The sequence below is a fragment of the Antedon bifida genome, chromosome 6 (assembly GCF_963402885.1).
Source record: "Antedon bifida chromosome 6, ecAntBifi1.1, whole genome shotgun sequence".
NCBI lineage: Eukaryota > Metazoa > Echinodermata > Crinoidea > Comatulida > Antedonidae > Antedon > Antedon bifida.
In genome coordinates, this window is record NC_136231.1 from 20,438,465 (window position 1) to 20,460,539 (window position 22,075).

At 33.6% G+C, this 22,075-nt stretch overlaps 2 protein-coding genes across 2 annotated transcripts; both read left to right on the forward strand.

The window, feature by feature from the left end:
• The first annotated feature begins 1,827 nt into the window (after positions 1-1,827).
• LOC144845034 (uncharacterized) lies at positions 1,828-8,013 on the forward strand. Its single transcript, XM_078702161.1, has 4 exons — positions 1,828-2,272; positions 3,138-4,020; positions 4,060-6,111; positions 6,160-8,013. Exons 1-4 carry the CDS (start codon positions 1,975-1,977, stop codon positions 6,566-6,568), a joined length of 3,642 nt encoding a protein of 1,213 aa, XP_078558287.1. The 5' UTR covers positions 1,828-1,974; the 3' UTR covers positions 6,569-8,013.
• Positions 8,014-11,069: 3,056 nt separating this feature from the next.
• LOC144845269 (CDK5 and ABL1 enzyme substrate 2-like) lies at positions 11,070-19,184 on the forward strand. The gene is made up of 8 exons (XM_078702460.1): positions 11,070-11,645; positions 13,406-13,489; positions 13,863-13,971; positions 16,066-16,237; positions 16,671-16,801; positions 17,082-17,188; positions 17,524-17,657; positions 18,404-19,184. Exons 1-8 carry the CDS (start codon positions 11,089-11,091, stop codon positions 18,610-18,612), a joined length of 1,503 nt encoding a protein of 500 aa, XP_078558586.1. The 5' UTR covers positions 11,070-11,088; the 3' UTR covers positions 18,613-19,184.
• Positions 19,185-22,075: the final 2,891 nt, after the last annotated feature.

Sequence of the window (22,075 nt, forward strand, 5' to 3'; positions counted from 1 at the left end):
CAGACGTTTTGTGCAAAGTTTTATTTTTTAATATTACCGTACATCGTAATTAAATTCGTATTTCATATTATATTCTTGTTTGATTATCTCTTAAAATTAGATATTTATTGCTTTGACATTTTGTAAACAAATTCATTTGAAAATTAATAATGAAAAAAATATTAATTTGTTTAAAATCAATATAAAAGATCATAATATGTCCTTTTGTCTTTGAAAAAACTTGTCTTAGAGCTTGCAACCATTAGTCAATAGCCTAAAATTGACAGGAGTACTAAAAGTATGAAATAGACAAAGTGGAAATAGGACTGTAATTACTATTTATTGGTGTCAAATAGCAAAATGTTTTGATATTATAAGATTTTCCGCGTCCATGCACGGCGGGAGTTATTAGCCTGATAGAGTGGCAGTGAACTACAAATGTACTTCCTACTTGTATATTACGTTCGCGTTAATAAAATGTAGTTATTTATTAATTACTAGGCCTACTGCAAAAAATCCCTCTCTTTTCACTCTTCTCTTTCCACTGGCGCCACCCTTGGAACGTAGGCTACTAATTTGCATGGATATGACTTAAGCATACGTTGGATGAACGTTTTGTGTGCACCAACATTTGAAGTTGCTCTAAGACAACAAATCATCAATTAAAATAAGAATAGACCCTAGTTATTGTTAATATTATCAATTGTTGTTCCAATAGGCCTATATATTTTATAGAATAAAAAAATTTTTCCTTTAAATAAGAGAGCGCAGTGTGACTCTAGTCATAAATGAAATATTAAAAATAAGCTGGGAAACAAAATTAATGCAATCGAATTAAACTCTATTTAACCAGGAACTACGAATAGAGTAATGACATAGGCCTACTAGTAGACTGTTCCTTCATCAGTATGCTTACTAGCTTACTACAAACTCTAGTTTATACAGTGACAATGGCTTACGGAGGCGCATGTTATATTCAATGGTAATTGAACTACATTTTAGTCGTGTGCAACGCGACTCTACAGCTCACTGTGTCAGTCGGTTCGTCAGATGGCCGGTCGGTCGAATGGTCGGTCGGTCGCTTGGTCGATCGGTCGGTAAACACTAAATTTGAGCACCCGACTGCAGCCATGTCCTTGTTATATTTCTTCTGCTTGTTTCATTTTGTTCCTTACTTTCTTTCCGTTCTTAAATATACTTTCTTATTTCATTTTCTCTTCTTAAATTTGATTTATATTATTATGAATATAATTTGAATAAAATGTTATCTTTTCAGCTTCTTCTGTATTTTGCCAACCAGAATGCACACAGAGTTAGACATCTGCGTATGGTTTTGAGGATATTGATTAGAAGATACTCGTTTCATATCATTATTACTCCACAATAGCTATACAATAGCATCACGTGACAAATACAATAGTATTATTATTCCTTTCTACATTATAACGTCGTCGGTGTCTAGGTTTCCAATAACATTTTTATACGTTATTGATATTGTTATTGATTCTTTAATTAAAAATGTTTGTGAAATAATTAATCAATCGATATGATGTGACTTAATGAATATGAGAACCTTTCAATTTCAATATACTTAACCATTTATTTATAATCGTCCCTATGGTAATGATCATTTCACCAATTTTAAGAGAGATGATATTGCGGTCATTCATCGACAGTCCTACCTGACACTATAATAACAAATATTTAGGTACCCAATTAACTTTACTCTAAGCCTTTATTCCCTCAAGAACATTGTCAATGAGGTTTAATTAATTAAATATTGTCAAACTTGAATGATCTAGTGAAAATGATTATTTGATTTTTTTCTGGAAGTTGGTGGCGCTGGTAGATATTGGAAATCCCGGACTAATTATTCTCCAGCAATTAAACAGCAGTACGTACGTCATCGGTGGTTGCATTTTACCGATTTTGTTGATCATACTTACTTTGTTACCAATCTTGAAGGTTGCAATATCACACAACACACTAAACATAATGTCAAATAGTTCGCATTCTGTTGTCACCATAAACGAACCGATAGAATTAGATGGAAAAGAAAACTTGGAACTTAATACAGTTCAAGCAACGATAGACGATAAACAGGCAGTTAATACGTACAAATCTAGTATTACTTTAATAGACCAAGATGTTGAACTTACCCGATATGAAGCTGTTAAACTTTGGATGGCGAAACATCCTTTAGTAATCGCAATTGTAATAGGATCTATAGCATTTCTGATTCTTACTGTTATACTTTGTGTTGTTTTGATTAATCCAAAAGATGACAATACTGGTAAGTTTAAATTAGTTTGTTTTACAATCTTATCAATTGCTGAATTTAAAAACTGTAATCGTTATCGTTACGGTATGTCATAGCAAGCTTCCTATAGAGGAACAAAGCCTATCACTTACAGATTTGTTTGCGCTTTTTAAATCTAAAACCAATAATAATAATAATAATATATATATGTATAAATCCAAAGGCAAATTACTGAAAATAATGACAATGCCGCCCGGTTATATATATATTTATCTCGGTTGGGGCGACTTTTTCTCATTCTCATAGATTTCAAATTAATTAATTAAATTTCAGTATATCACTGGGTGGTTTAGAATTTATTCTGTGCCTATGATGTTTATAGGCCTATATACAAATGATTCCGCCGATATCTAATTTAAAAAATGTTTGACACTCCCAACAAAATTTAAATGACCATAGACCTACAATAAAAACAATGACATAATACACGATTTCAATTATAAGTGTCAAAAGTTAGTTGTAAGGAGAATAAATATAATGATTTATGAATGTAAAATAATTATTACATTACAGAAATCCCAAAGATTAGTCTTTATTAATTGTCCATATCATAAGTCATATAGACTGATAATATTGCTCAAATTTATTTGTTCTTAATTGTTAAAACGGTGAACATACTATGCAAGCACTATTATATCCCATTACCAAGGTAACGATAGCTTGAGGATGCTATATCTGACTGCACAAGGGTCATATTTCATATTCCGTAACATTTTTCAAGCCCAAAGCTACTAACTTCAGTAATACAGAAGTCAAGGTGACGAGCCAAGCAAATATAAAAAGTAGTCTGCTTGCAACAAAATGAGGTATGTCATATGTATTTGTATTGTCTTTATAGAGTTGTCAACGACCAAGACAATTTCGGCAACGCAATCTAATACTCAAAACGCACCTTCCACTAATTCATACACAAGAGTGACCACAGCACCATATAGTACTGCCGATCTTACAAAACTAAACAGTGATACTATAAAAACATCGGTAGATTTAACATCCTCAAGTGGCTCTCCGGCAACAGATTCTACTACTCATTCTACGACAAACAATGAGGCAGAAACAACGTTATCCGAAATTACTGTGACACCCACAGGCAGTGTCTCAACTATGGAGATACCTTTGTCAAGTACTGATAAAACATCGATAGATTTAACATCCTCAAGTGGCTCTACTTTATATTCTACTAATACACCTACAACAATGACCACTCTGGCATCAGCTAGTACTAGTCATTCTACGACAAACAATGAGGCAGAAACAACGGTAGCCGAAACAACTTTAACAACTACAAACAGTGCATCAACTATGGAGACACCTTTGTCAAGTCCTGATAAAACATCGGCAGATTTAACATCCTCAAGTGTCTCTCCGGCAACAGATACTACTACTCATTCAACGACAAACAATGAGGCAGAAACAACGGTAGCCGAAATTACTGTGACACCAATAGACAATGTCTCAACTATGGAGACACCTTTGTCAAGTTCTGGCAAAACATCGGTGGATTTAACATCCACAAGTGGCTCTACTCTATATTCTACTAATTCATATACAACAATGACCACTCCGGCAGCTGATACTACTACGACTCATTCTACGACAAATAATGAGGTAGGAACAACTGTAGCCGAAACCCCTTTAACAACCACAAACAGTGCATCAACTATGGAGACACCTTTGTCAAGTCCTGATAAAACATCGGTAGATTTAACATCCTCAAGTGGCTCTACTTTATATTCTACTAATTTATATACACTAATTACCACTCTGGCAGCAGCTACTACTACTCATTCTACGACAAACAATGAGGCAGAAACAACGGTAGCCGAAACTACTGTAACACCCACAAACAGTGTATCAACTATGGAGACACATTCGTCAAGTTCTGATAAAACATCAGTGGATTTAACATCTTCAAGTGGCTCTACTCTATATTCTACTATTTCATATACAACAATGACCACTCCGGCAGCTGATACTACAACTCTTACAACAACAAACAATGAGGCAGAAACACCGGTAGCCGAAATCACGTTAATAAACACGAACAGTGCCTCAACTATGGAGACACCGTTTTCAAGTTCTGATAAAACATCGATAGATTTAACATCCTCAAGTGGCTCTACTCTATATTCTACTAATTCATATAAAACAATGACCACTCCGTCAGCTGATACTACTACTACAACTACTACTACTACTACTCATTCTACGACAAACAATGAGGCAGAAACAACGGTAGCCGAAACTACTGTAACATCCACAACCAGTGCCTCAACTATGGAGACACATTTGGCAAGTTCTGATAAAACATCGGTGGTTTTAACATCCTCAAGTGGCTCTACTCTATATTCTACTAATTCATATACAAAAATGACCACTCCGGCCGCTGATACTACTACTACTCATTCCACGACAAACAATGAGGTAGAAACAATGGTATCCGAAATTACTGTAACACCCATAAACAGTGTCTCAACTATGGAGACGAATTTGTCAAGTTCTGATAAAACATCGGTGGATTTAACATCCTCAAGTGGCTCTACTCTATATTCTACTAATTCATATAAAACAATGACCACTCCGTCAGCTGATACTACTACTACTACTCATTCTACGACAAACAATGAGGCAGAAACAACGGTAGCCGAAACTACTGTAACATCCACAACCAGTGCCTCAACTATGGAGACACATTTGGCAAGTTCTGATAAAACATCGGTGGTTTTAACATCCTCAAGTGGCTCTACTCTATATTCTACTAATTCATATGCAAAAATGACCACTTCGGCAGCTGATACTACTACTACTCATTCCACAACAGACAGTGAGGTAGAAACAATGGTAGCCGAAATTACTGTAACACCCATTAACAGTGTCTCAACTATGGAGACGAATTTGTCAAGTTCTGATAAAACATTGGTTGATTTAACATCCACTCTGGAAGCTGGTACTACACCAACAAACAATGATGCAGAAACATCGGTAGCCGAAACCACTTTAACAACCACAAACAGTGTCTCAACTATGGAGACACATTTGGCAAGTTCTGATAAAACATCGGTGGATTTAACATCCTCAAGTGGCTCTACTCTATATTCTACTAATTCATATACAAAAATGACCACTCCGGCAGCTGATACTACTACTACTCATTTCACAACAGACAGTGAGGTAGAAACAATGGTAGCCGAAATTACTGTAACACCCATTAACAGTGTCTCAACTATGGAGACGAATTTGTCAAGTTCTGATAAAACATCGGTGGATTTAACATCCTCAAGTGGCTCTACTCTATATTCTACTAATTCATATACAAAAATGACCACTCCGGCAGCTGATACTACTACTCATTTCACGACAGACAATGAGGTAGAAACAATGGTAGCCGAAATTACTGTAACACCCATTAACAGTGTCTCAACTATGGAGACGAATTTGTCAAGTTCTGATAAAACATTGGTTGATTTAACATCCACTCTGGCAGCTGGTACTACACCAACAAACAATGATGCAGAAACATCGGTAGCCGAAACCACTTTAACAACCACAAACAGTGTCTCAACTATGGAGACACATTTGGCAAGTTCTGATAAAACATCGGTGGATTTAACATCCTCAAGTGGCTCTACTCTATATTCTACTAATTCATATACAAAAATGACCACTCCGGCAGCTGATACTACTACTCATTCCACGACAAACAATGAGGTAGAAACAATGGTAGCCGAAATTACCGTGACACCCACAAACAGTGTTTCAACTATGGAGACGAATTTGTCAAGTTCTGATAAAACATCGGTGGATTTAACATCCTCAAGTGGCTCTACTCTATATTTTACTAATTCATATACAAAAATGACCACTCCGGCAGCTGATACTACTACTCGTACAACAATAAACAATGAGGCAGAAACATCGGTAGCCGAAACTACTTCAACAACAAACAGTGTCTCAACACCTTTGTCAATGTCTGATAGAACATCAGTGGATTTAACAATATCAAGTCATGAGACAGAAACTTCGGTAGCCCGATCGACTTTAACAAATACAAACAGTATCTCAACTATGGAAACACCTTTGTCAAGTTCTGGTAAAACATCGGTGGATTTAACAACCTCAAGTGGCTCTACTCCACTTTCTACTAATTCATATACAACGATGACCATAACGAATTTAACAACGAATGGTTTTAATACAGAAAAGGTTACTGATTTTTATACAGAGTTAGAAACAATTTCAGCAGATGACATTACTTCTCTTACAACATAACAGAACGAGACAGATATTGGCATAATATAGTACTGTTTCTAAACACCCAATGTGACAAAGCCATAATCAAGTAAGATTCGTTATTTTGATCACAATATTATTACTTTCCAAGATCCCTATACTGTACAACATCAGCTGAGAGTATTTTTGATCCTACACCATACAACGGGATAAGGATAAATGCCTCCGTATAATATTGGTGATGGTGATTGGTTCTATTACACTTTCCACTTATTACTCTTCTTAAAGACATTCGGAAGTCATTTGCTGTTGACATTTCGTATTATACTCATTTACTTTGATTGAGAGATCACCATAACATGTAACGGTAACCAGACATAGCAGACAGAAAGATTGAAATTTACACGATCCGAGATGTTTAACTATGAAACCTTAACTCAACTTAGTCTTACTGATTTGTATAGTTCGTGATGAATTGAGTTTACTACTACAGAAGATAAAATAACTTGTCTAGCTACATTGGTATATGACTTTATCGATTTTAAATACTGTACAACCAACGGATTTAACAACGAAAATGGTTCCACCATTAGATATAATCTTTCACTGATTTGCATACACTGTAAATCGTAATTGTGATTTAACGTGAATCAGATGGTGGCCCATATGCAGCAAATAGCACTACGCTTATAAGGAACCACAACGATGGAGTAATCATCAAGATCTACTCCTGATACATTATTATTATCATCGTCATCATTATAGTTATTAAAAATGGATGAAGATTTTATTTAGTTTATTTATTTATTTTAGTTTATGATCATTCTGGCCTACTGAACTACCTACTAAACTTAAGAGAATCTGGCCGACAAGAGTACTATAATCCATTGCCGCTTTATTGGGACAGAATGGAGAGAATAATTATCATGAGATGAATGTCAACGAATGAAAACATTATCTCTATTCAACGAATATAAAATAGTTTAATTTTATAACACACCTAATAAAATCAATAACCAGCTGCTATTATCTTAATGTAATGTTGAAAGCTAGGCAATTGAACATTCTCTCTCGAATTTGTGCCCTACAGGTAGTTTACAATAGGAGGCCTACCGCGTTGCACAACAATGTTGTTGTAATATCCGATCGAATGCTTGACATTTTCTGTAACACCTGCAATTCTTCGATTATGTCGCTGAACCGGATATTCTATTGGAGCAAAGTAATTTGTTAATTCAAAATTATAAAAAAGACATCCTAGTCTCCACGTTATCTGACGACAGAGCCTAAAGTGTTGGTTTCCTTGAAAAACAATGTTGACTTTTGCAGTAAACTGTTTCCTATGATGTATTAAGTCCTCAGTGATATATAATACATAAGTTACCTACTTGTAGATCTTGTAGTTTTAGACTATTTGCAATTATTCAATTTAAAACTATTGTAAACCTTTGTTCAATAAACATGACATTACTTCTTTTATACATTTTGACAGATTTATTGCCTTTTAGAAAATGTAATTATATAAATAAGGTATATTTATAAATAAAGTTGATTATAATTGAATTATTTACTTGGTCTAATACTATATTCGATATAGGGTGAATTTTTTTGTGTGATAAGAGGTTAAATATATTATTCCATACACAATTATTAAAAAATAATTAGTTTAAAAATCAAGCTACTTCTGAGTGAAACAAGACCATATACATGGCTGCAGTCGCGTGCTCAAATTTGAGTTAGTGTTTACCGACCAACCGACCGACCGACCAACCGACCGACCGACCGACCGACCGACCGACCGACCAACCGACCAACCGACCGACCGACCAACCGACCGACCGACCGACCGACCGACCAACCGACCGACCAACCGACCGACAAACCGACCGACATAGTGAGCTGTAGAGTCGCGTTTGCACGCGACTAAAAAGAAGTGGAATAGATTTCATACTTTCCAAAATGTTTAGATTCCTATTTAAAAAATAATAATGTTCCACTGTATCGTGTTGTGTACTAATGAGTTGCGACTATAATAGATCACGGAAAGTCGTTATGGAAGTATATTGTTTTCTGCGCTTCCGATGTCTTCGCCTGGCCATAGTCTCATAGTAAATCGATTTTAAAATGAAATTGATAAGCTATAATATTTTAATATTTTAGTAAATTTAAACTTAATTTCTTGTCGTACAGCGCTGTGATGTGTTTACATCCACGTCTTCTTCCATTACAGCCCAGGGCTTGTATAATGTTTTTAGGCAATTACGTGATTAGAAAATGTAATGTATATAGCTTATAAAAACAATATTCGAATATGAAATCGGTCATGTGAATAATACCTAATAATAACAACTCCTTTTTAATTTGATTCAAGAAAATTGACAAGGTTAAAATGTATCTCGGTCATATTCGTGCGCAATATCAAAAGGCATTTGTTCTTATAAAAAATTAATTGATCAAACATAATAATAAGTGAATCTATTTTGGGGTCGGTGACAGGAAATGCTAATTGAGGGCTAATTAAGTAATTAGCTCCTCCTACTGAGTTAGATAAACAATTTAGCTTTGATGGAATCCGATTGTTTATTGAGTGTAGGTTTTATCTCTTTGATCCACAACATCTCCTTAATTAGGCAATCAAACTTATTGTTACATTTAAATGTAAATATAACAATAAGTTTGATTGCCTAATTAAGGAGATGTTGTGGATCAAAGAGATAAAACCTACACTCAATAAACAATCGGATTCCATCAAAGCTAAATTGTTTATCTAACTCAGTAGGAGGAGCTAATTACTTAATTAGCCCTCAATTAGCATTTCCTGTCACCAACTTTGGTGCTTAGTGCACATAATTATTATTGTTTTGTATTCACTTGAAAATGGTTCTATGATGGTACCGAAACGTCGATCTCTATTTTTGTCATTAAATTTTATATTGAAATTATATAGTAAACGTCTTTTAATTCGTATTTTGGGGTCATTTCTAAAAAAAAAACTGACAGGAATACAGTATACAAACAGCTATGCCTATAGGCCGCCTACACAGCAAGCTTTGACAAGTTGTTAATAATTTGATTTAAATCATAGCAAATGAATATTGTTCAAACATAAGTGAATCTATTTTGGTCATTTTTCAAAAACATGACAGGAATACAGTATATAAATAATATATTTTCTAAGTGTTAATGGCGATTTTAATATAGTAATAACATTACAAAAATTGACCTGAAAATCTTTAAGCATTTTACCAATCTAGTATTTTACCTGACTCTGTAAAAAGGTTTTTTTTTCTGTTTCTTTGCCTACCGGTACTACATAAAAAAAAGAAAAACAAAATAGGCGGGAGGGTTATCATACTTCAATCTAGCATCGTTTGTCTTTCTCATCTTACGGCGTGGAATCTCAAGAAGGTTGTAATTTTACCAGTAGGCCTACTGCTTTGCTTTTCCATGATGAGGTCTAAACACAGGAGCATTGTGACTATTATTTACCGTAGGCATCACTGATATGTTGTCATAACATCAAATGCGTAACATCTCTTGGAAAAAAATTATGCCTACAGCCTTGGTTTTGTTTTCTAATGATATTGAATCTTTGAGACACAATTTTATGGCCTATTTTGTCGATTCCATACGAGAAATAGATTTAAAGGTAATATTTTCTCCTGAAAAAATATTTAAAAATTTCTTTGTTGAATATGCCATTTTAAAGAAATAAAAAATAACTTTGACCACAAATTGGATCCAAACAAAGATATTTACACGAAAAGTGTAATTTAAAGCAACTGTCAATGGGTTTTTGGTTAAATTTCACCGTTTTTTGAGTGAGTGAATAGCTTTATGATTAAAACTGAAAAATGGCATAGTCCTAATTTATTCTTCTTTTTTTATGTTTTTGACAATGTCATCCTTAATTACAAAACCAACAGTTAACACGGGAAATTTTAATTAATTTTAATAGTCTCTGTTTATTGATAATAATTTATCAATGATTTAGCAAGCTGCTATATAAAATGCCTTCACCGCTTTATTCGCTCTGTTAATCATGTACTTAATTATTTTGTTACCAAATACAGTATACTGTATTTGGTAACAGACTAATTAGGTACCTTTCAATAAACACGTATCTGTGTTGATCCTTTAGGCTCTTTGTATTCCGCAACAAAATACTACTGTCGATCACACCTCAATTAACACGGGGAATTAAAATCAGTTGCGCACCAATATGTTTTTATTGATAATTAGCCTAATTCAACTCAACAGACTAGAGGATGAATGGCAATTTTTTTTAAATGTCTTTTTTTTTGTTTTTTTAAGTGTTTATACAAAATTATAGCCATTGTTTTAGAGTATTAAAGTGTATTATCGCCGAATTAAATGCTACTTTGGGTAATAGATCGATGGGTTCCAAGTAAAAGATTAAACCATCCATCGCCAAAAATTAAAATGACGCGTCATGATCCAGCACTTGACTAATAAAAACGCGTTCCCGTTCGCTGCTCGTTGGATGGGGTGGGGGCGTTGTTTTGCTTTCGCTCGACTTCTTCGTCAACAACAACAACATGGCTGATATAATCAGTCGGAGGCGTAAGCATTTAAAGTCTAAAAGAAGGTCTGATGCTTTGGTTTTTCTATCAAACATTCCACTTGATGGTCCAAGTCATGAGGTTATACAATTAAAACATGCACGTTCGAGTGAATTATCGGAGCAATCGCAGGGTAAATTGCAACAAGACTGTAGGCCTACACGTAGCGGCAGTGCCGCTGCAGCAGCTCTGACTGATGATGTATCGACAGCGGAAGAAGTCTTAGGCCTAGGGTTAGTTTCCATGGACAGCACGTGTGGCATTGCTGGAAGTACAACTGCTATAAGCTCACAACAAGGCATAGGCCAATTCCATCCTGTTGAGGACACAAGCGTAAGATTTTATGGTGGAAAGAGACGAAGTAAAGATGAATTAGAGACAAACTTTCGGCAAAGACAAAGTTCTGTAGTTCTTCTAAAAGATCGTTCGCATTCTTTAATTAGTCAAGATAAAACTTTAGTTATGGGATCCGTGTTACCTGATGATAAAAAAATAGCATTACCACTATGTGGGAGCAGTAATGTGAATATCAGGTGGGAAGACCTTACCATTGTAATTGTACACCTTATTCAGACAAGCATTGTAACGCTGCATTTTATTAAAGAATTACTACTATTACTACCCACACTTTATTACCTGCCAACTCCCATGCATAAAGGGTCTTTCACACCCTTTCAAGTGTTTCGTTTTCACAAGGCTACACGGAGCTATATGCGCCAATAGGCCTAGATGTGCATAGCCACGTGAAAACAAAACATTGACGTTCGTTTTAATTTTCAGGCCACCGGAGTAGAACCGTGCAGGAACATGTGTGAAAGACACTTTTGGTCTCACACATCTAAAAAAATATTCAGAAAAGCATTGTTTCACACTAGCTAGGATGCATAGTGTTGTAATGCACTTTCGCACTTTGTTAATGGATATTGTTCTTATAAAATATAACCCACCTTTTCGAAAAATACCATGTTACATTTTCTCATTATTAATTCATACAATTAAAGCCATTTCCCAGAAACAATTAACCATTCTAAAATGTTTGGATAACTTGAACAGTCAGTATACTTGCATCAGTATACAATACACCTACACAGCAGTCAAATGGTGGTGGCCCTGCATCTATGTTTGTACACTAAAATGTTTACTTGCATTGCATATTGCATATAATATAAATCCTACAGTGACGTGGGCAAACCTTTTATTACCATTTTCCAGTAAAGTCAACACAAGGTGTGGAAATCCGCCATGCTACTATTTCCCTTAAAGATGTATTCTGTTGCACGGAAATTGTGTATTTGATTCTTGACCTTAAAGTCAGGTGTAAAAACGCATTAGTGCTGTCTACTACACACTGTCAATAATATTAATTATAGGCCTAAAATATGCAGATGGCTTTTTAAAAAGTGTATTTTTTTGTGTGTTTAAGATAACACGACTGCGTAAACAAAATATTTCTGAAAGCTTTCACAAACGGACTCGAACAGGTAGCTTCTGTAATTCTCCATAGCATTTAAACATGTGATTGGTTACTTCTTGACATGTCTTGTTGTGCATTGAACCCTTTGTAGCTCAATAGTAGCTATTGGATTGGGTGTGTAAAAAAACATAGTTGTACAATTTAAAGGTGCGCAAGAATGAGAATCTTACCCATAATATTAATTGGCCAAGATTTTATGAGTTCTTAGTTGACATCACTACCAATTCATGACTCACAGAATCAATGTTATGGAGAACTATCTGTGTATGCTACAGTTGGTATATTGATCAATTAACTTCCACTAACTAGCCTACAATAATACATGTTAACTGGCCGCTCTACTACTACATATGCTTGTCTGAATAAGTTGATATAATGAATTTTGATATTTTGTTTTAGTTTTTTTTTCTCTTTTGTAGGAATCGATCCACCTTTATTGTTCTCATTTTAATGCAGTGGATTTACATACACATAAGCGTCATCGTTTCATGCACATAGTAACTGTACAAATGAAATAATAACAATCAGTTGACGATTCAAAGCTATACTCGCATAAAGCAAAGAAGGACAAATACATTAATATTCTTATACATACAGTATGCATTGTGGCTATATTTACTTGTTCTTTATACAGACTTGTTTTATTTATACTCCACATGTAATGAAATCTGTTCAAACAGCTTAAGTTATGTTTTGGTTGGTAACCAATTTCAGTTGGTTGCAAAATTATGTATAAACTAGTTCATTAATTAATTCAAATTTGGTGTAGGTCTACTGAATTTACCATTTACATATTTCTGATATTTTTTACTTTTTTAGAATGGTTTTAGTTTCAAGTCAACGATCCCCATTTGCAATATTTTCATACTTGTCCTATAAACGATTGAAAACAGGAGCAGGCAGGTATGTTTAATTTATTGATAAATAACAAACATTGTGAGTCAGTTTATGATGTAGTAACACCTGGTCGATTCACATGCAAAACTGCCATCTATATGAGCAGTAAAATAAAAATAAAAATCAAATTATTGACATTGCATAAAATTGACAAGTTCAATATTCGAAAAAATTGTCATAATAATGCCTTTTATATACAGATTGCCTTTAAAGGAATTATGAATAGAATAATGAGTTAAATTGTATATTAATTTTAAATATACTGTAGTAGTAATCATTTACATTATAGATTCATGGGCAATAATCTTCTGTTTTTGTCTTTGGTTCAGTTATCAATCAATTCTTCTGAATTTATTGTCATTGTTTCCCTTTTTTTCAGATATGAGATTGAATCCAATTTGAGATCTCGGAAACACTCTGGCAACCAGCAAATTGGAACGTGTGATGATTTCGTTGTGAACCTAAACAGTGAGGTGGCTGACAGTAAGGTAATACAGTAATACTTATTATTAGTTATCCGCTTGGTAGAGCGGATAACTCCTTGTTATTGTATGGGATCAATATTTTTTTTCTGTATTATTCTTGGATCCTTCCTTCCTTTTTGTGAGTCGCGTTTCTCTAAAATGTGTAAACATAACATTTCATAACTTTGACAACATATGGGCATTTACGTGAAGTTGTGCACCTCCTATTTTTGAATGACTTCATAGTTGCGCAACGTGACTTACGCGCAATTTTATGAATTTCAATGATTGATTATAGATTAAAAACCAAAAGTCATTTAGTATTGACACTTTGACAAAATTTAAGTCATATCAGGGGCAAACTTTCTACGGATTAAAAATGGCATGTTTCACAAGAAGTTACGCGCGCACGCGCATTTAAAATTTCAAAATGCGCAAAATTAATTTCTAATCAACTTTTTATGCGTTTCTTGTCATTTTGAGCATGTCAAAAATTCCCACGGGCGCGCAATTTTTTACGCACGCGGTGCGCACGTACCGTTAAAAACATATTTTTTTCTCTTGAATTATATTTTTCAAGTCTTTCCTAGTAATTTTGAAAACAATTTAGACCTTTTCCAGTTTAAATAACGCCATACGAACACGTTGAATTAGACAATTCGTGCGCGTTTTTTATGAAAAAGCTTAAAAAATCGTCAAAATTATGTCTTTTTTTAAACAGTCATAGTTTCTAAAGTAAACCGTGAACCGTTTATTTTTATTACAAAATCTAGAAGTTGATGAGTTGTAGATATCGGATCATGCATCGATAAGGCTAAAAAAACATTGTGACGTCATCGTATGGCCACACGAATGTAAAATATAGGATTTTTGTCTCTTTCGTTATTGCTCATCACATTCAATGGAGCGCATCACGCTTATCTATATTCCTTTTTCTCCTAAATTTATATATTGTGTAGGTCAATCAACTTTCTTTAGCATGAGATAAAAATATTTTAATTTTTATGACGTCATCATGCCTAAAAATTTTAATTACGTGGGTCATTAATTTCATCTTTACAGTAAATTTTAATCTGTAATAGCTCGTAAGAATAAAATGTGATAATCACGATTAAAACGTTTTCTGGAAGCTATTGGATTGTAGATACGAATTCATGTAAACATTTTGCCAATCGGATGTTGTGACGTCATCATATGGCCAGTTGAATAAAAAAAGTCGTATTTTCATATTTTGCGTAATAGTTCATCACATTTAAAAGGGTGCGCATCTATATTTTACGTATTCAAATTTCTTCTACACGTTAATATGTTGTTCCTGAGATAATTTCCTCCAGAAATTGCTATTTAAGTGTTTCATTTTGATACCGTCGCCATGTTAAAAATTGGAATAAATGGCGGGTCCCGTAATTTCACCTATTCTACACTGTATGTAATATGTATACAGATTATACTCTTTGCATGTATATACTATATGACACAAATTGACAGAATTCAGCACTAACAGCATATCATATTATTCAGTTCTTGTCATAATGCCATAATCTTTATCTGTGTGCAATATTCCAACGTATGACATGCACGTGGCGTTTGTCGTTGTGCGGATAACTAACTCGTCAAAGTGACGAGTTTCATGTCTAGTTATTTATTTTATTTACTTCCTTTATTGCATCAAGTAAACAGTGATGAAGTTGATATAAATATTTAAAAACTTTATCAAAGAAAAAAAAAACACACATAGTATAACACAAACCAAACAAGTTACTAAAATAAATCATAATCTACTATGCATTTAAATTATCTATGCTTTGGTTTTTGCATACTTGACCAAATTTGCTGCTTTTTCATTGCAGATAGTTTAAGTTAACATCATCTACAAAATTTCCTCTTTACTTTATCAATTTGTACATTTGCTTCTAAACCAACTTACCTCCAGGATACCATTTCATGTTACCATACAAAAATGCCTTAGTTTTGAAATTTGACCATTAATTTGAAATCGGTGTAAACTATTCTTGTAATTTTAGCGCTGTATTAATTGTGTTATATAAATGATGTTTTATGGTATTAATTTTATTGCTTTGTTAATATTGTATCACTAATTCTTTTTAATGCTTACAGATTGTATCCTATCGTCACTTCTTGGTTCCTACTAGAGAGCATTTGCATATGCAGCATGTACAACTTAGACATATTGGACAAGACATGACAACTTTACCAAACTCACCAGCTGCTAAAAAGCTCACCTCACACCCATTTAAATCGGCAGGACTTCCACCTTCACCTTCAAAAGGTTTTGTACTCTTGTTAAATTACTCTGTATTTTCAACCTCTCCCAAAATCATAAACTCTCCCAAAACAGTTCCAAAATTGTTGATGCTGGAAATTCCTCCAAATGGAAACTTTCCTAAAATTGTCCAAAAGGGAACACTTGGATACGGGAAATTCCTCCAAAATGGGATAATAATGCATACTGGAAACTCCCCACAAATGGGCCAATGACACACTTGGCTACTAGAAACTCTCCGAAAAGGGCTGCTACTAAAAATCGTTCTTATTTCATGGTTACCCATTCAAGATTTAGTCATTAAAGTTTACTACACACTTTTTTGTTTGCACAAAGAAAATGTTATGAAAGATATATATGATTTTACAAAAGATATATAATACATTAGATATTAATAAATTATGAATATGCTTACTGTATTAATTTATTTTACTTTCAGTTGTTGATGTAGAGAGTATATTTAATGAGAATCTTTTAACTGGAGGACATCTTTATGATCCAAATATATTGGATGATCCAGAACTTAGCGCTGGAAAGCACAAAAAAGTGCTAACATTCCCTTCATATATGGTAGGTAATAAGCTCAATACAGATGTGCTAATCAACATACTCATTTATTTTAAAAATCTATTTCGAAGCAGATAAAACAGAAAATATGCAGTTCATCGTAATCTCTGCTTATATTTATCCAATGATTTTAGAAGATTCATATTTTTTTTTTTTGCTTTATGAGAAATCAGTTTGAACCTGTTACCTTAAAAAGAATTTAATTCAGTTATATGTGTTGATTCTGATTGGTGGGATATGCTATAATATTATATAAATATTATTATTGATTACTACTTTGAAGGTATCTATAATTGAACATGCGAAACCTTCAGAACTGAAAAAGGATTTGAACGAACAGTTTGCAGAACGCTTTCCAAGAATAAATTTAACGCTAAGTAAACTAAGAAGGTACATTTTATATTGTTTTGTGTGAAAAAGTCCCAACGTTGTTTGAACACCGAATACATTTATAGTTATATTTGGTACAATGTGTTCACAATGTTGTTGATATAGTAGATAGCAAGTTGTTTTGTTTTAAGTATGAATAGTTATTTTAAAAACTAAAAATATAAATAAAATAAATATTTTATTACATAATAAAAATAACGTTCTTCTTCTGTCTTCTACTTCAGATCATTCTGAACTGTTCCAATGTTTGATTGATTTTATGTTATTTATTTTTGTATGTAAGTGTGTAGGTAATTTTACTTGATATTGTTATAGTCGATTTCATTATCATATAGCATAAAAAAAGACATGTGGAAAATCTGTATGGATTGTGACGTTGAACCAGCAACTCTAGCACAAGCATATGCCTACTATGAAAAATTAGTCTTGAATGGAAAAATACACAAACAGAATAGAAAGTTATGTGCAGGTAAAGTATTATTAAATCAATGTTAATTTATTTTTTAAAAGTTTGTTTTCCAATCCATTTTCCCCAACCTCATCACCATGGCCATAGTCTGTTTGAATGTTTATAATGTTTTTTTTTTGTGCAATTCAAAAATCAGTATTTCTGTAACTCATTACCACACCACATTGAAACTAGATTTTGAGGAAACAAAAGGACATTTCCAGAAAAATGGAGTATTATGGCCAAAGGAATATTAGTTCCTATGAAGGCCTATTCCTCACACTTAAGTAAAAATTATCAAATAACTATGTTGAAATTGATTTGATGATGATATGATCAAGTGGCAGGAATTTTTAAATTTCAGCAGATGATTGAACGGTAGAGTATGTTCATAGTTTAACCCCGGCGCACACTAGAGCTTTCGGCTGAGCCAACTGGCACGAGTAACACTTGACTCACTAACAAATTTGCCGCAAACTGTCATCGCATTCTATCGGATGCACACTAAACGTCAGTACGCAATTTTCTGATTGGAAAATTACTTACTATGCTATACGGCACGCGCTGACATATAATAAATCAGAACATGTCATGCACGGTGGAATTTTTTAGTGAGCTATCTGCACATTCCTCACAAATTCCCCGGCGCACACTGTGAGCCAAGTGTTACTTGTGCCAGTTGGCTTAGTTGAAAGCTCTAGTGTGCGCCGGGCTTTATACAATAATTTATTAGTATTTCTTAAATTATAATTGTATGCCTCTTATAGGTGCATCATTACTATTATCTGCAAAACTAAATGATGTGAAGCGATGTGATTTAGATGATGTTATCAAAGAAATTGAAGAACAATTCCGTGTCAGTCGAAAAGAACTATTTTCATATGAATTCCCGGTGTTAGTTGCATTAGAATTCTCATTGCACCTTGCAGAATTTGAAGTCTTACCACACTATAAAAGAATTATACAACTTACTTAACCATTGAAAAGTTACAAATATATATATATTACCAAATTTTCTAAAGGGAATTTTACGTTTAAAATGTCTATTGTATTTTAAAATACTGTATAAAGACCCAATGAAATGCATGATTTTTTCGCATGGAACACCAACCAACATGATCTACTAAAAAGACTTGTGGCGTTACATTGTAAACTCTATCTTGGATGCGTCTGCTTAATGATGATATTTTATACATAATAAAGGCCTGTTTATCGACGATAACAAACAACTTTAAATGGATGATTATTAAACACTTCGAGAATTTTCAATTTTGAATGATTGACTACTCTAATTAACACACGGATGTGTTTATAATGCTGTAACTGTTGTGGTGGTCGTCATCATATTGTAACCATACGTATTCCAACGTCTTGTGTAGCATTGCATGTACTCCTTATGTGGGCCATATCCCATATAGACCCATTACATTTATCTGATAATGTGATACAATATTTAGGCTATACTTTGATAAATTCCAAAAATGATGTTGACCATGTTTATTGTACAGTCTAGAGAAATACATTTATATAAAATATTATATGCACACATTTTCAGATCTATGCTTTTTATTTTTGAAATTGAGTTTATTATTCAGGCACATGTCTGAAAGTCATCCAAGTGGTATTATGTAATAAGGTGAGATGTTTGATGAGGGTCGTTGGTTAGAAGATGAGCGTCATGTTTCACTATTGTCTGTTTAGGGCACTTTCAAAATACATTCCATAGCCCGCGATAAACATATATATATAGAAATTGTCTCAAGTCAAGTTTTAAAAGCTTGTACAGAGCTGGCGTGGATCCAGCATTTGTGAAACAGGAGCACGCTAGTAGTAACTAACACTTAATATTTTACAGTGTGTTTTAATTCTGGCATATTTAATCTTTTTTTCATATCCCTTTATTTGAGTAAAAGCAAAGGTGAGTCTCGTGTTCATTCTGAAAGAGCTGTCATTGTACTAAACTTCGGCATTATGTGGTAGGATGGCCAGTTCCTTTCTATGCCGCCTTATCATCCCTAGTATTTTCAACCAGGTACTCATTTACAGCTGAGTTGACTGGGAGTCTCATTTTGAGTAGTCTGTCAAAATGGAAATACCCCATTGTTTTGTTTGTACAGTCATGAAGGATTACTGTACCTCCTTCATGGTAAAATGTATTATGAAATATGGGTGAATGTGCAGTGTACATTGCTTGTTGATATAAAATACATGCCTATGCTATCCTTATTTTCCGAAGCACCTTGGTGCAATAATTGAACAATTTTACATTTTGTACATGAAAAATTGAAAAAGTAGCCTTCCCATGAAAAGGTATGCTAATCAACCGATATACTTGCCACTATGATTCATTCCGTAACACAAATTGAGAAACTTTTTATGGATAGGAATGTTTAGAAAAGACAATGTAACATGTTTTCTACAGTAGGCTTACATTTGCAATATAATATAGGATATCAAACTGTTTTTTTAACGTTTTATTTTTTTCTTCGTCATTTTTTTTTTTTGGGTTTTTACAATTCAAATAGTTTATTTTATATAATTATATTTGTTGCATTGTTATACATAATGTCCTTATGTCAACTTATAAAGATACAGACAGCCTTTCTAATATATTATACATATCCGTGATGTACAATGATTGAATTCTTAATTGCACTGGAATCACAATTCATTATGTATAAATTACTTTTGTATTAATATGTATTTTATGTTTAAAAAAATACAAACCATTTTCAGTTTAGTGGTCTTAGGCTTATCTCTTCAGTTACGGTCTCATATTAATTGTTAGTTTACTGGTTCAGTAAAGTTAATAGTCTAAATGAATAGTAAATCTTGTGAACACGAGCACTTTTCGGTCTGTTGTAGCTCAAGTTGAACTGTGCTATTGTCACTGCATCTAAAATGTTTCAGTGACATACTGGTCTCTGATGGTTTACACACCCCAGTTACACTTATTCTTTGGAGACGCTGTTCAATAGATATTACTTTAGTGTAGGAAGGGCAGCATCCGGTACATTCAGTTGTCTCGATAACACCAGTGCATGTATGTCCAGAGTCTATTGTAATACACAGGTTCTTCTTTATTTGTTTGGTAGAACATGCTGTGGTTGGCTCTTCAATAGGGTTCATTTCTGTTGCTTCTATTCTATCTACGGAATGTGTTTCTTGAACAGGTGTCACTGAAATAATAATGTTTATAACTTGTTGTAAAGTTAAGTTTTTTTGCTGCTAAATTGTGCAATGAAGACATTCTGTTCTTCACTTGGTAATTAAGTACAACTGGAAAATAAACATTTGAAACCAAAAAGTTGCTTTATTATACTAAAATTATAATTCAAAATGTACCTAATTCCTTGGCAACAGTTGTGAAGGAGTATGTAAATAACTCGGTCTCTGTTGATTTTTCGCAAGCTGCTATAAATAACTCGGAGCAGACACGATCCTCCCATTTTCCAGTGGTTGATGTCAGAACAGCACAATTGGACGTACCTGGCTTTCCTAATTCCCAATCTGAAACATAGATAGTGAATTCAGAGTACAGATAATAATATCCATGTACGGCCTATATAGGTGTAAAATATGAAAAAGAATATTGAGAATGTGAGTTTTGTGGGAAAAAAGTAATAGGCCTAAAGCAGAAATGGAAATTATTTGTGCACAGTTTAATATTCAAATATTATTAAACAAACAACATACTTGTAAACCCAGATTCGTCTTGTCCACTACTCCATACTCCATCACCATTAATAGAATACCCGATCCACATAGCATCATTATACTTTCGACGTTGTGAAATCTTTGATCTTAAAAACTCATTCTCTTCAAGATTATCTATTGTTGTCATCACTGCGTTTCTTTCTGAACAGAAAGAACTAGCTGACGAAAAACTCAACCTTCTTAATGAAAACTGGTAACACTTTTTGTTGAAATAGACCCAGTTCTCAGGACACAATTCTAAAATAAATAAAGGTTTGTATCGGTATTTTATTTACCATTAAGCTAATGTATTATTAATGTTTAAATAACATTAAATCCAATAATGTTGGAATTGGTATTATTTTTCAATATAAAATGATTACCAGAATGAAAACCCACCTGCATAGTTTGTTTCTGAATAGCTTTCCGTAACTACCTGAGGTTTCTCAGTTGATTTGGATGACAAAATGGCAGCTTTGTTTTCAACATGAAATAAATCGGAACTTGTATCTCCATTGTCTTCTGTAGTCGCGGGAGATTTGACTATTCCTTGGTCAACTTCATTAGGTATCTGTGTTTCTCCATTTTTTGTTGTTTTTTCTGTGTCTGTTTCATCAACAAAAACGATTTCTGTAGTTTTATCAACTTGTTCAACTACATCAGGAGCTTCCGTCCCAACTTCGTTCTCAGCTTCTCCTGACTCTGTATCATCTGTAACAGTTTCAATTTCTATCTCTGTGTCT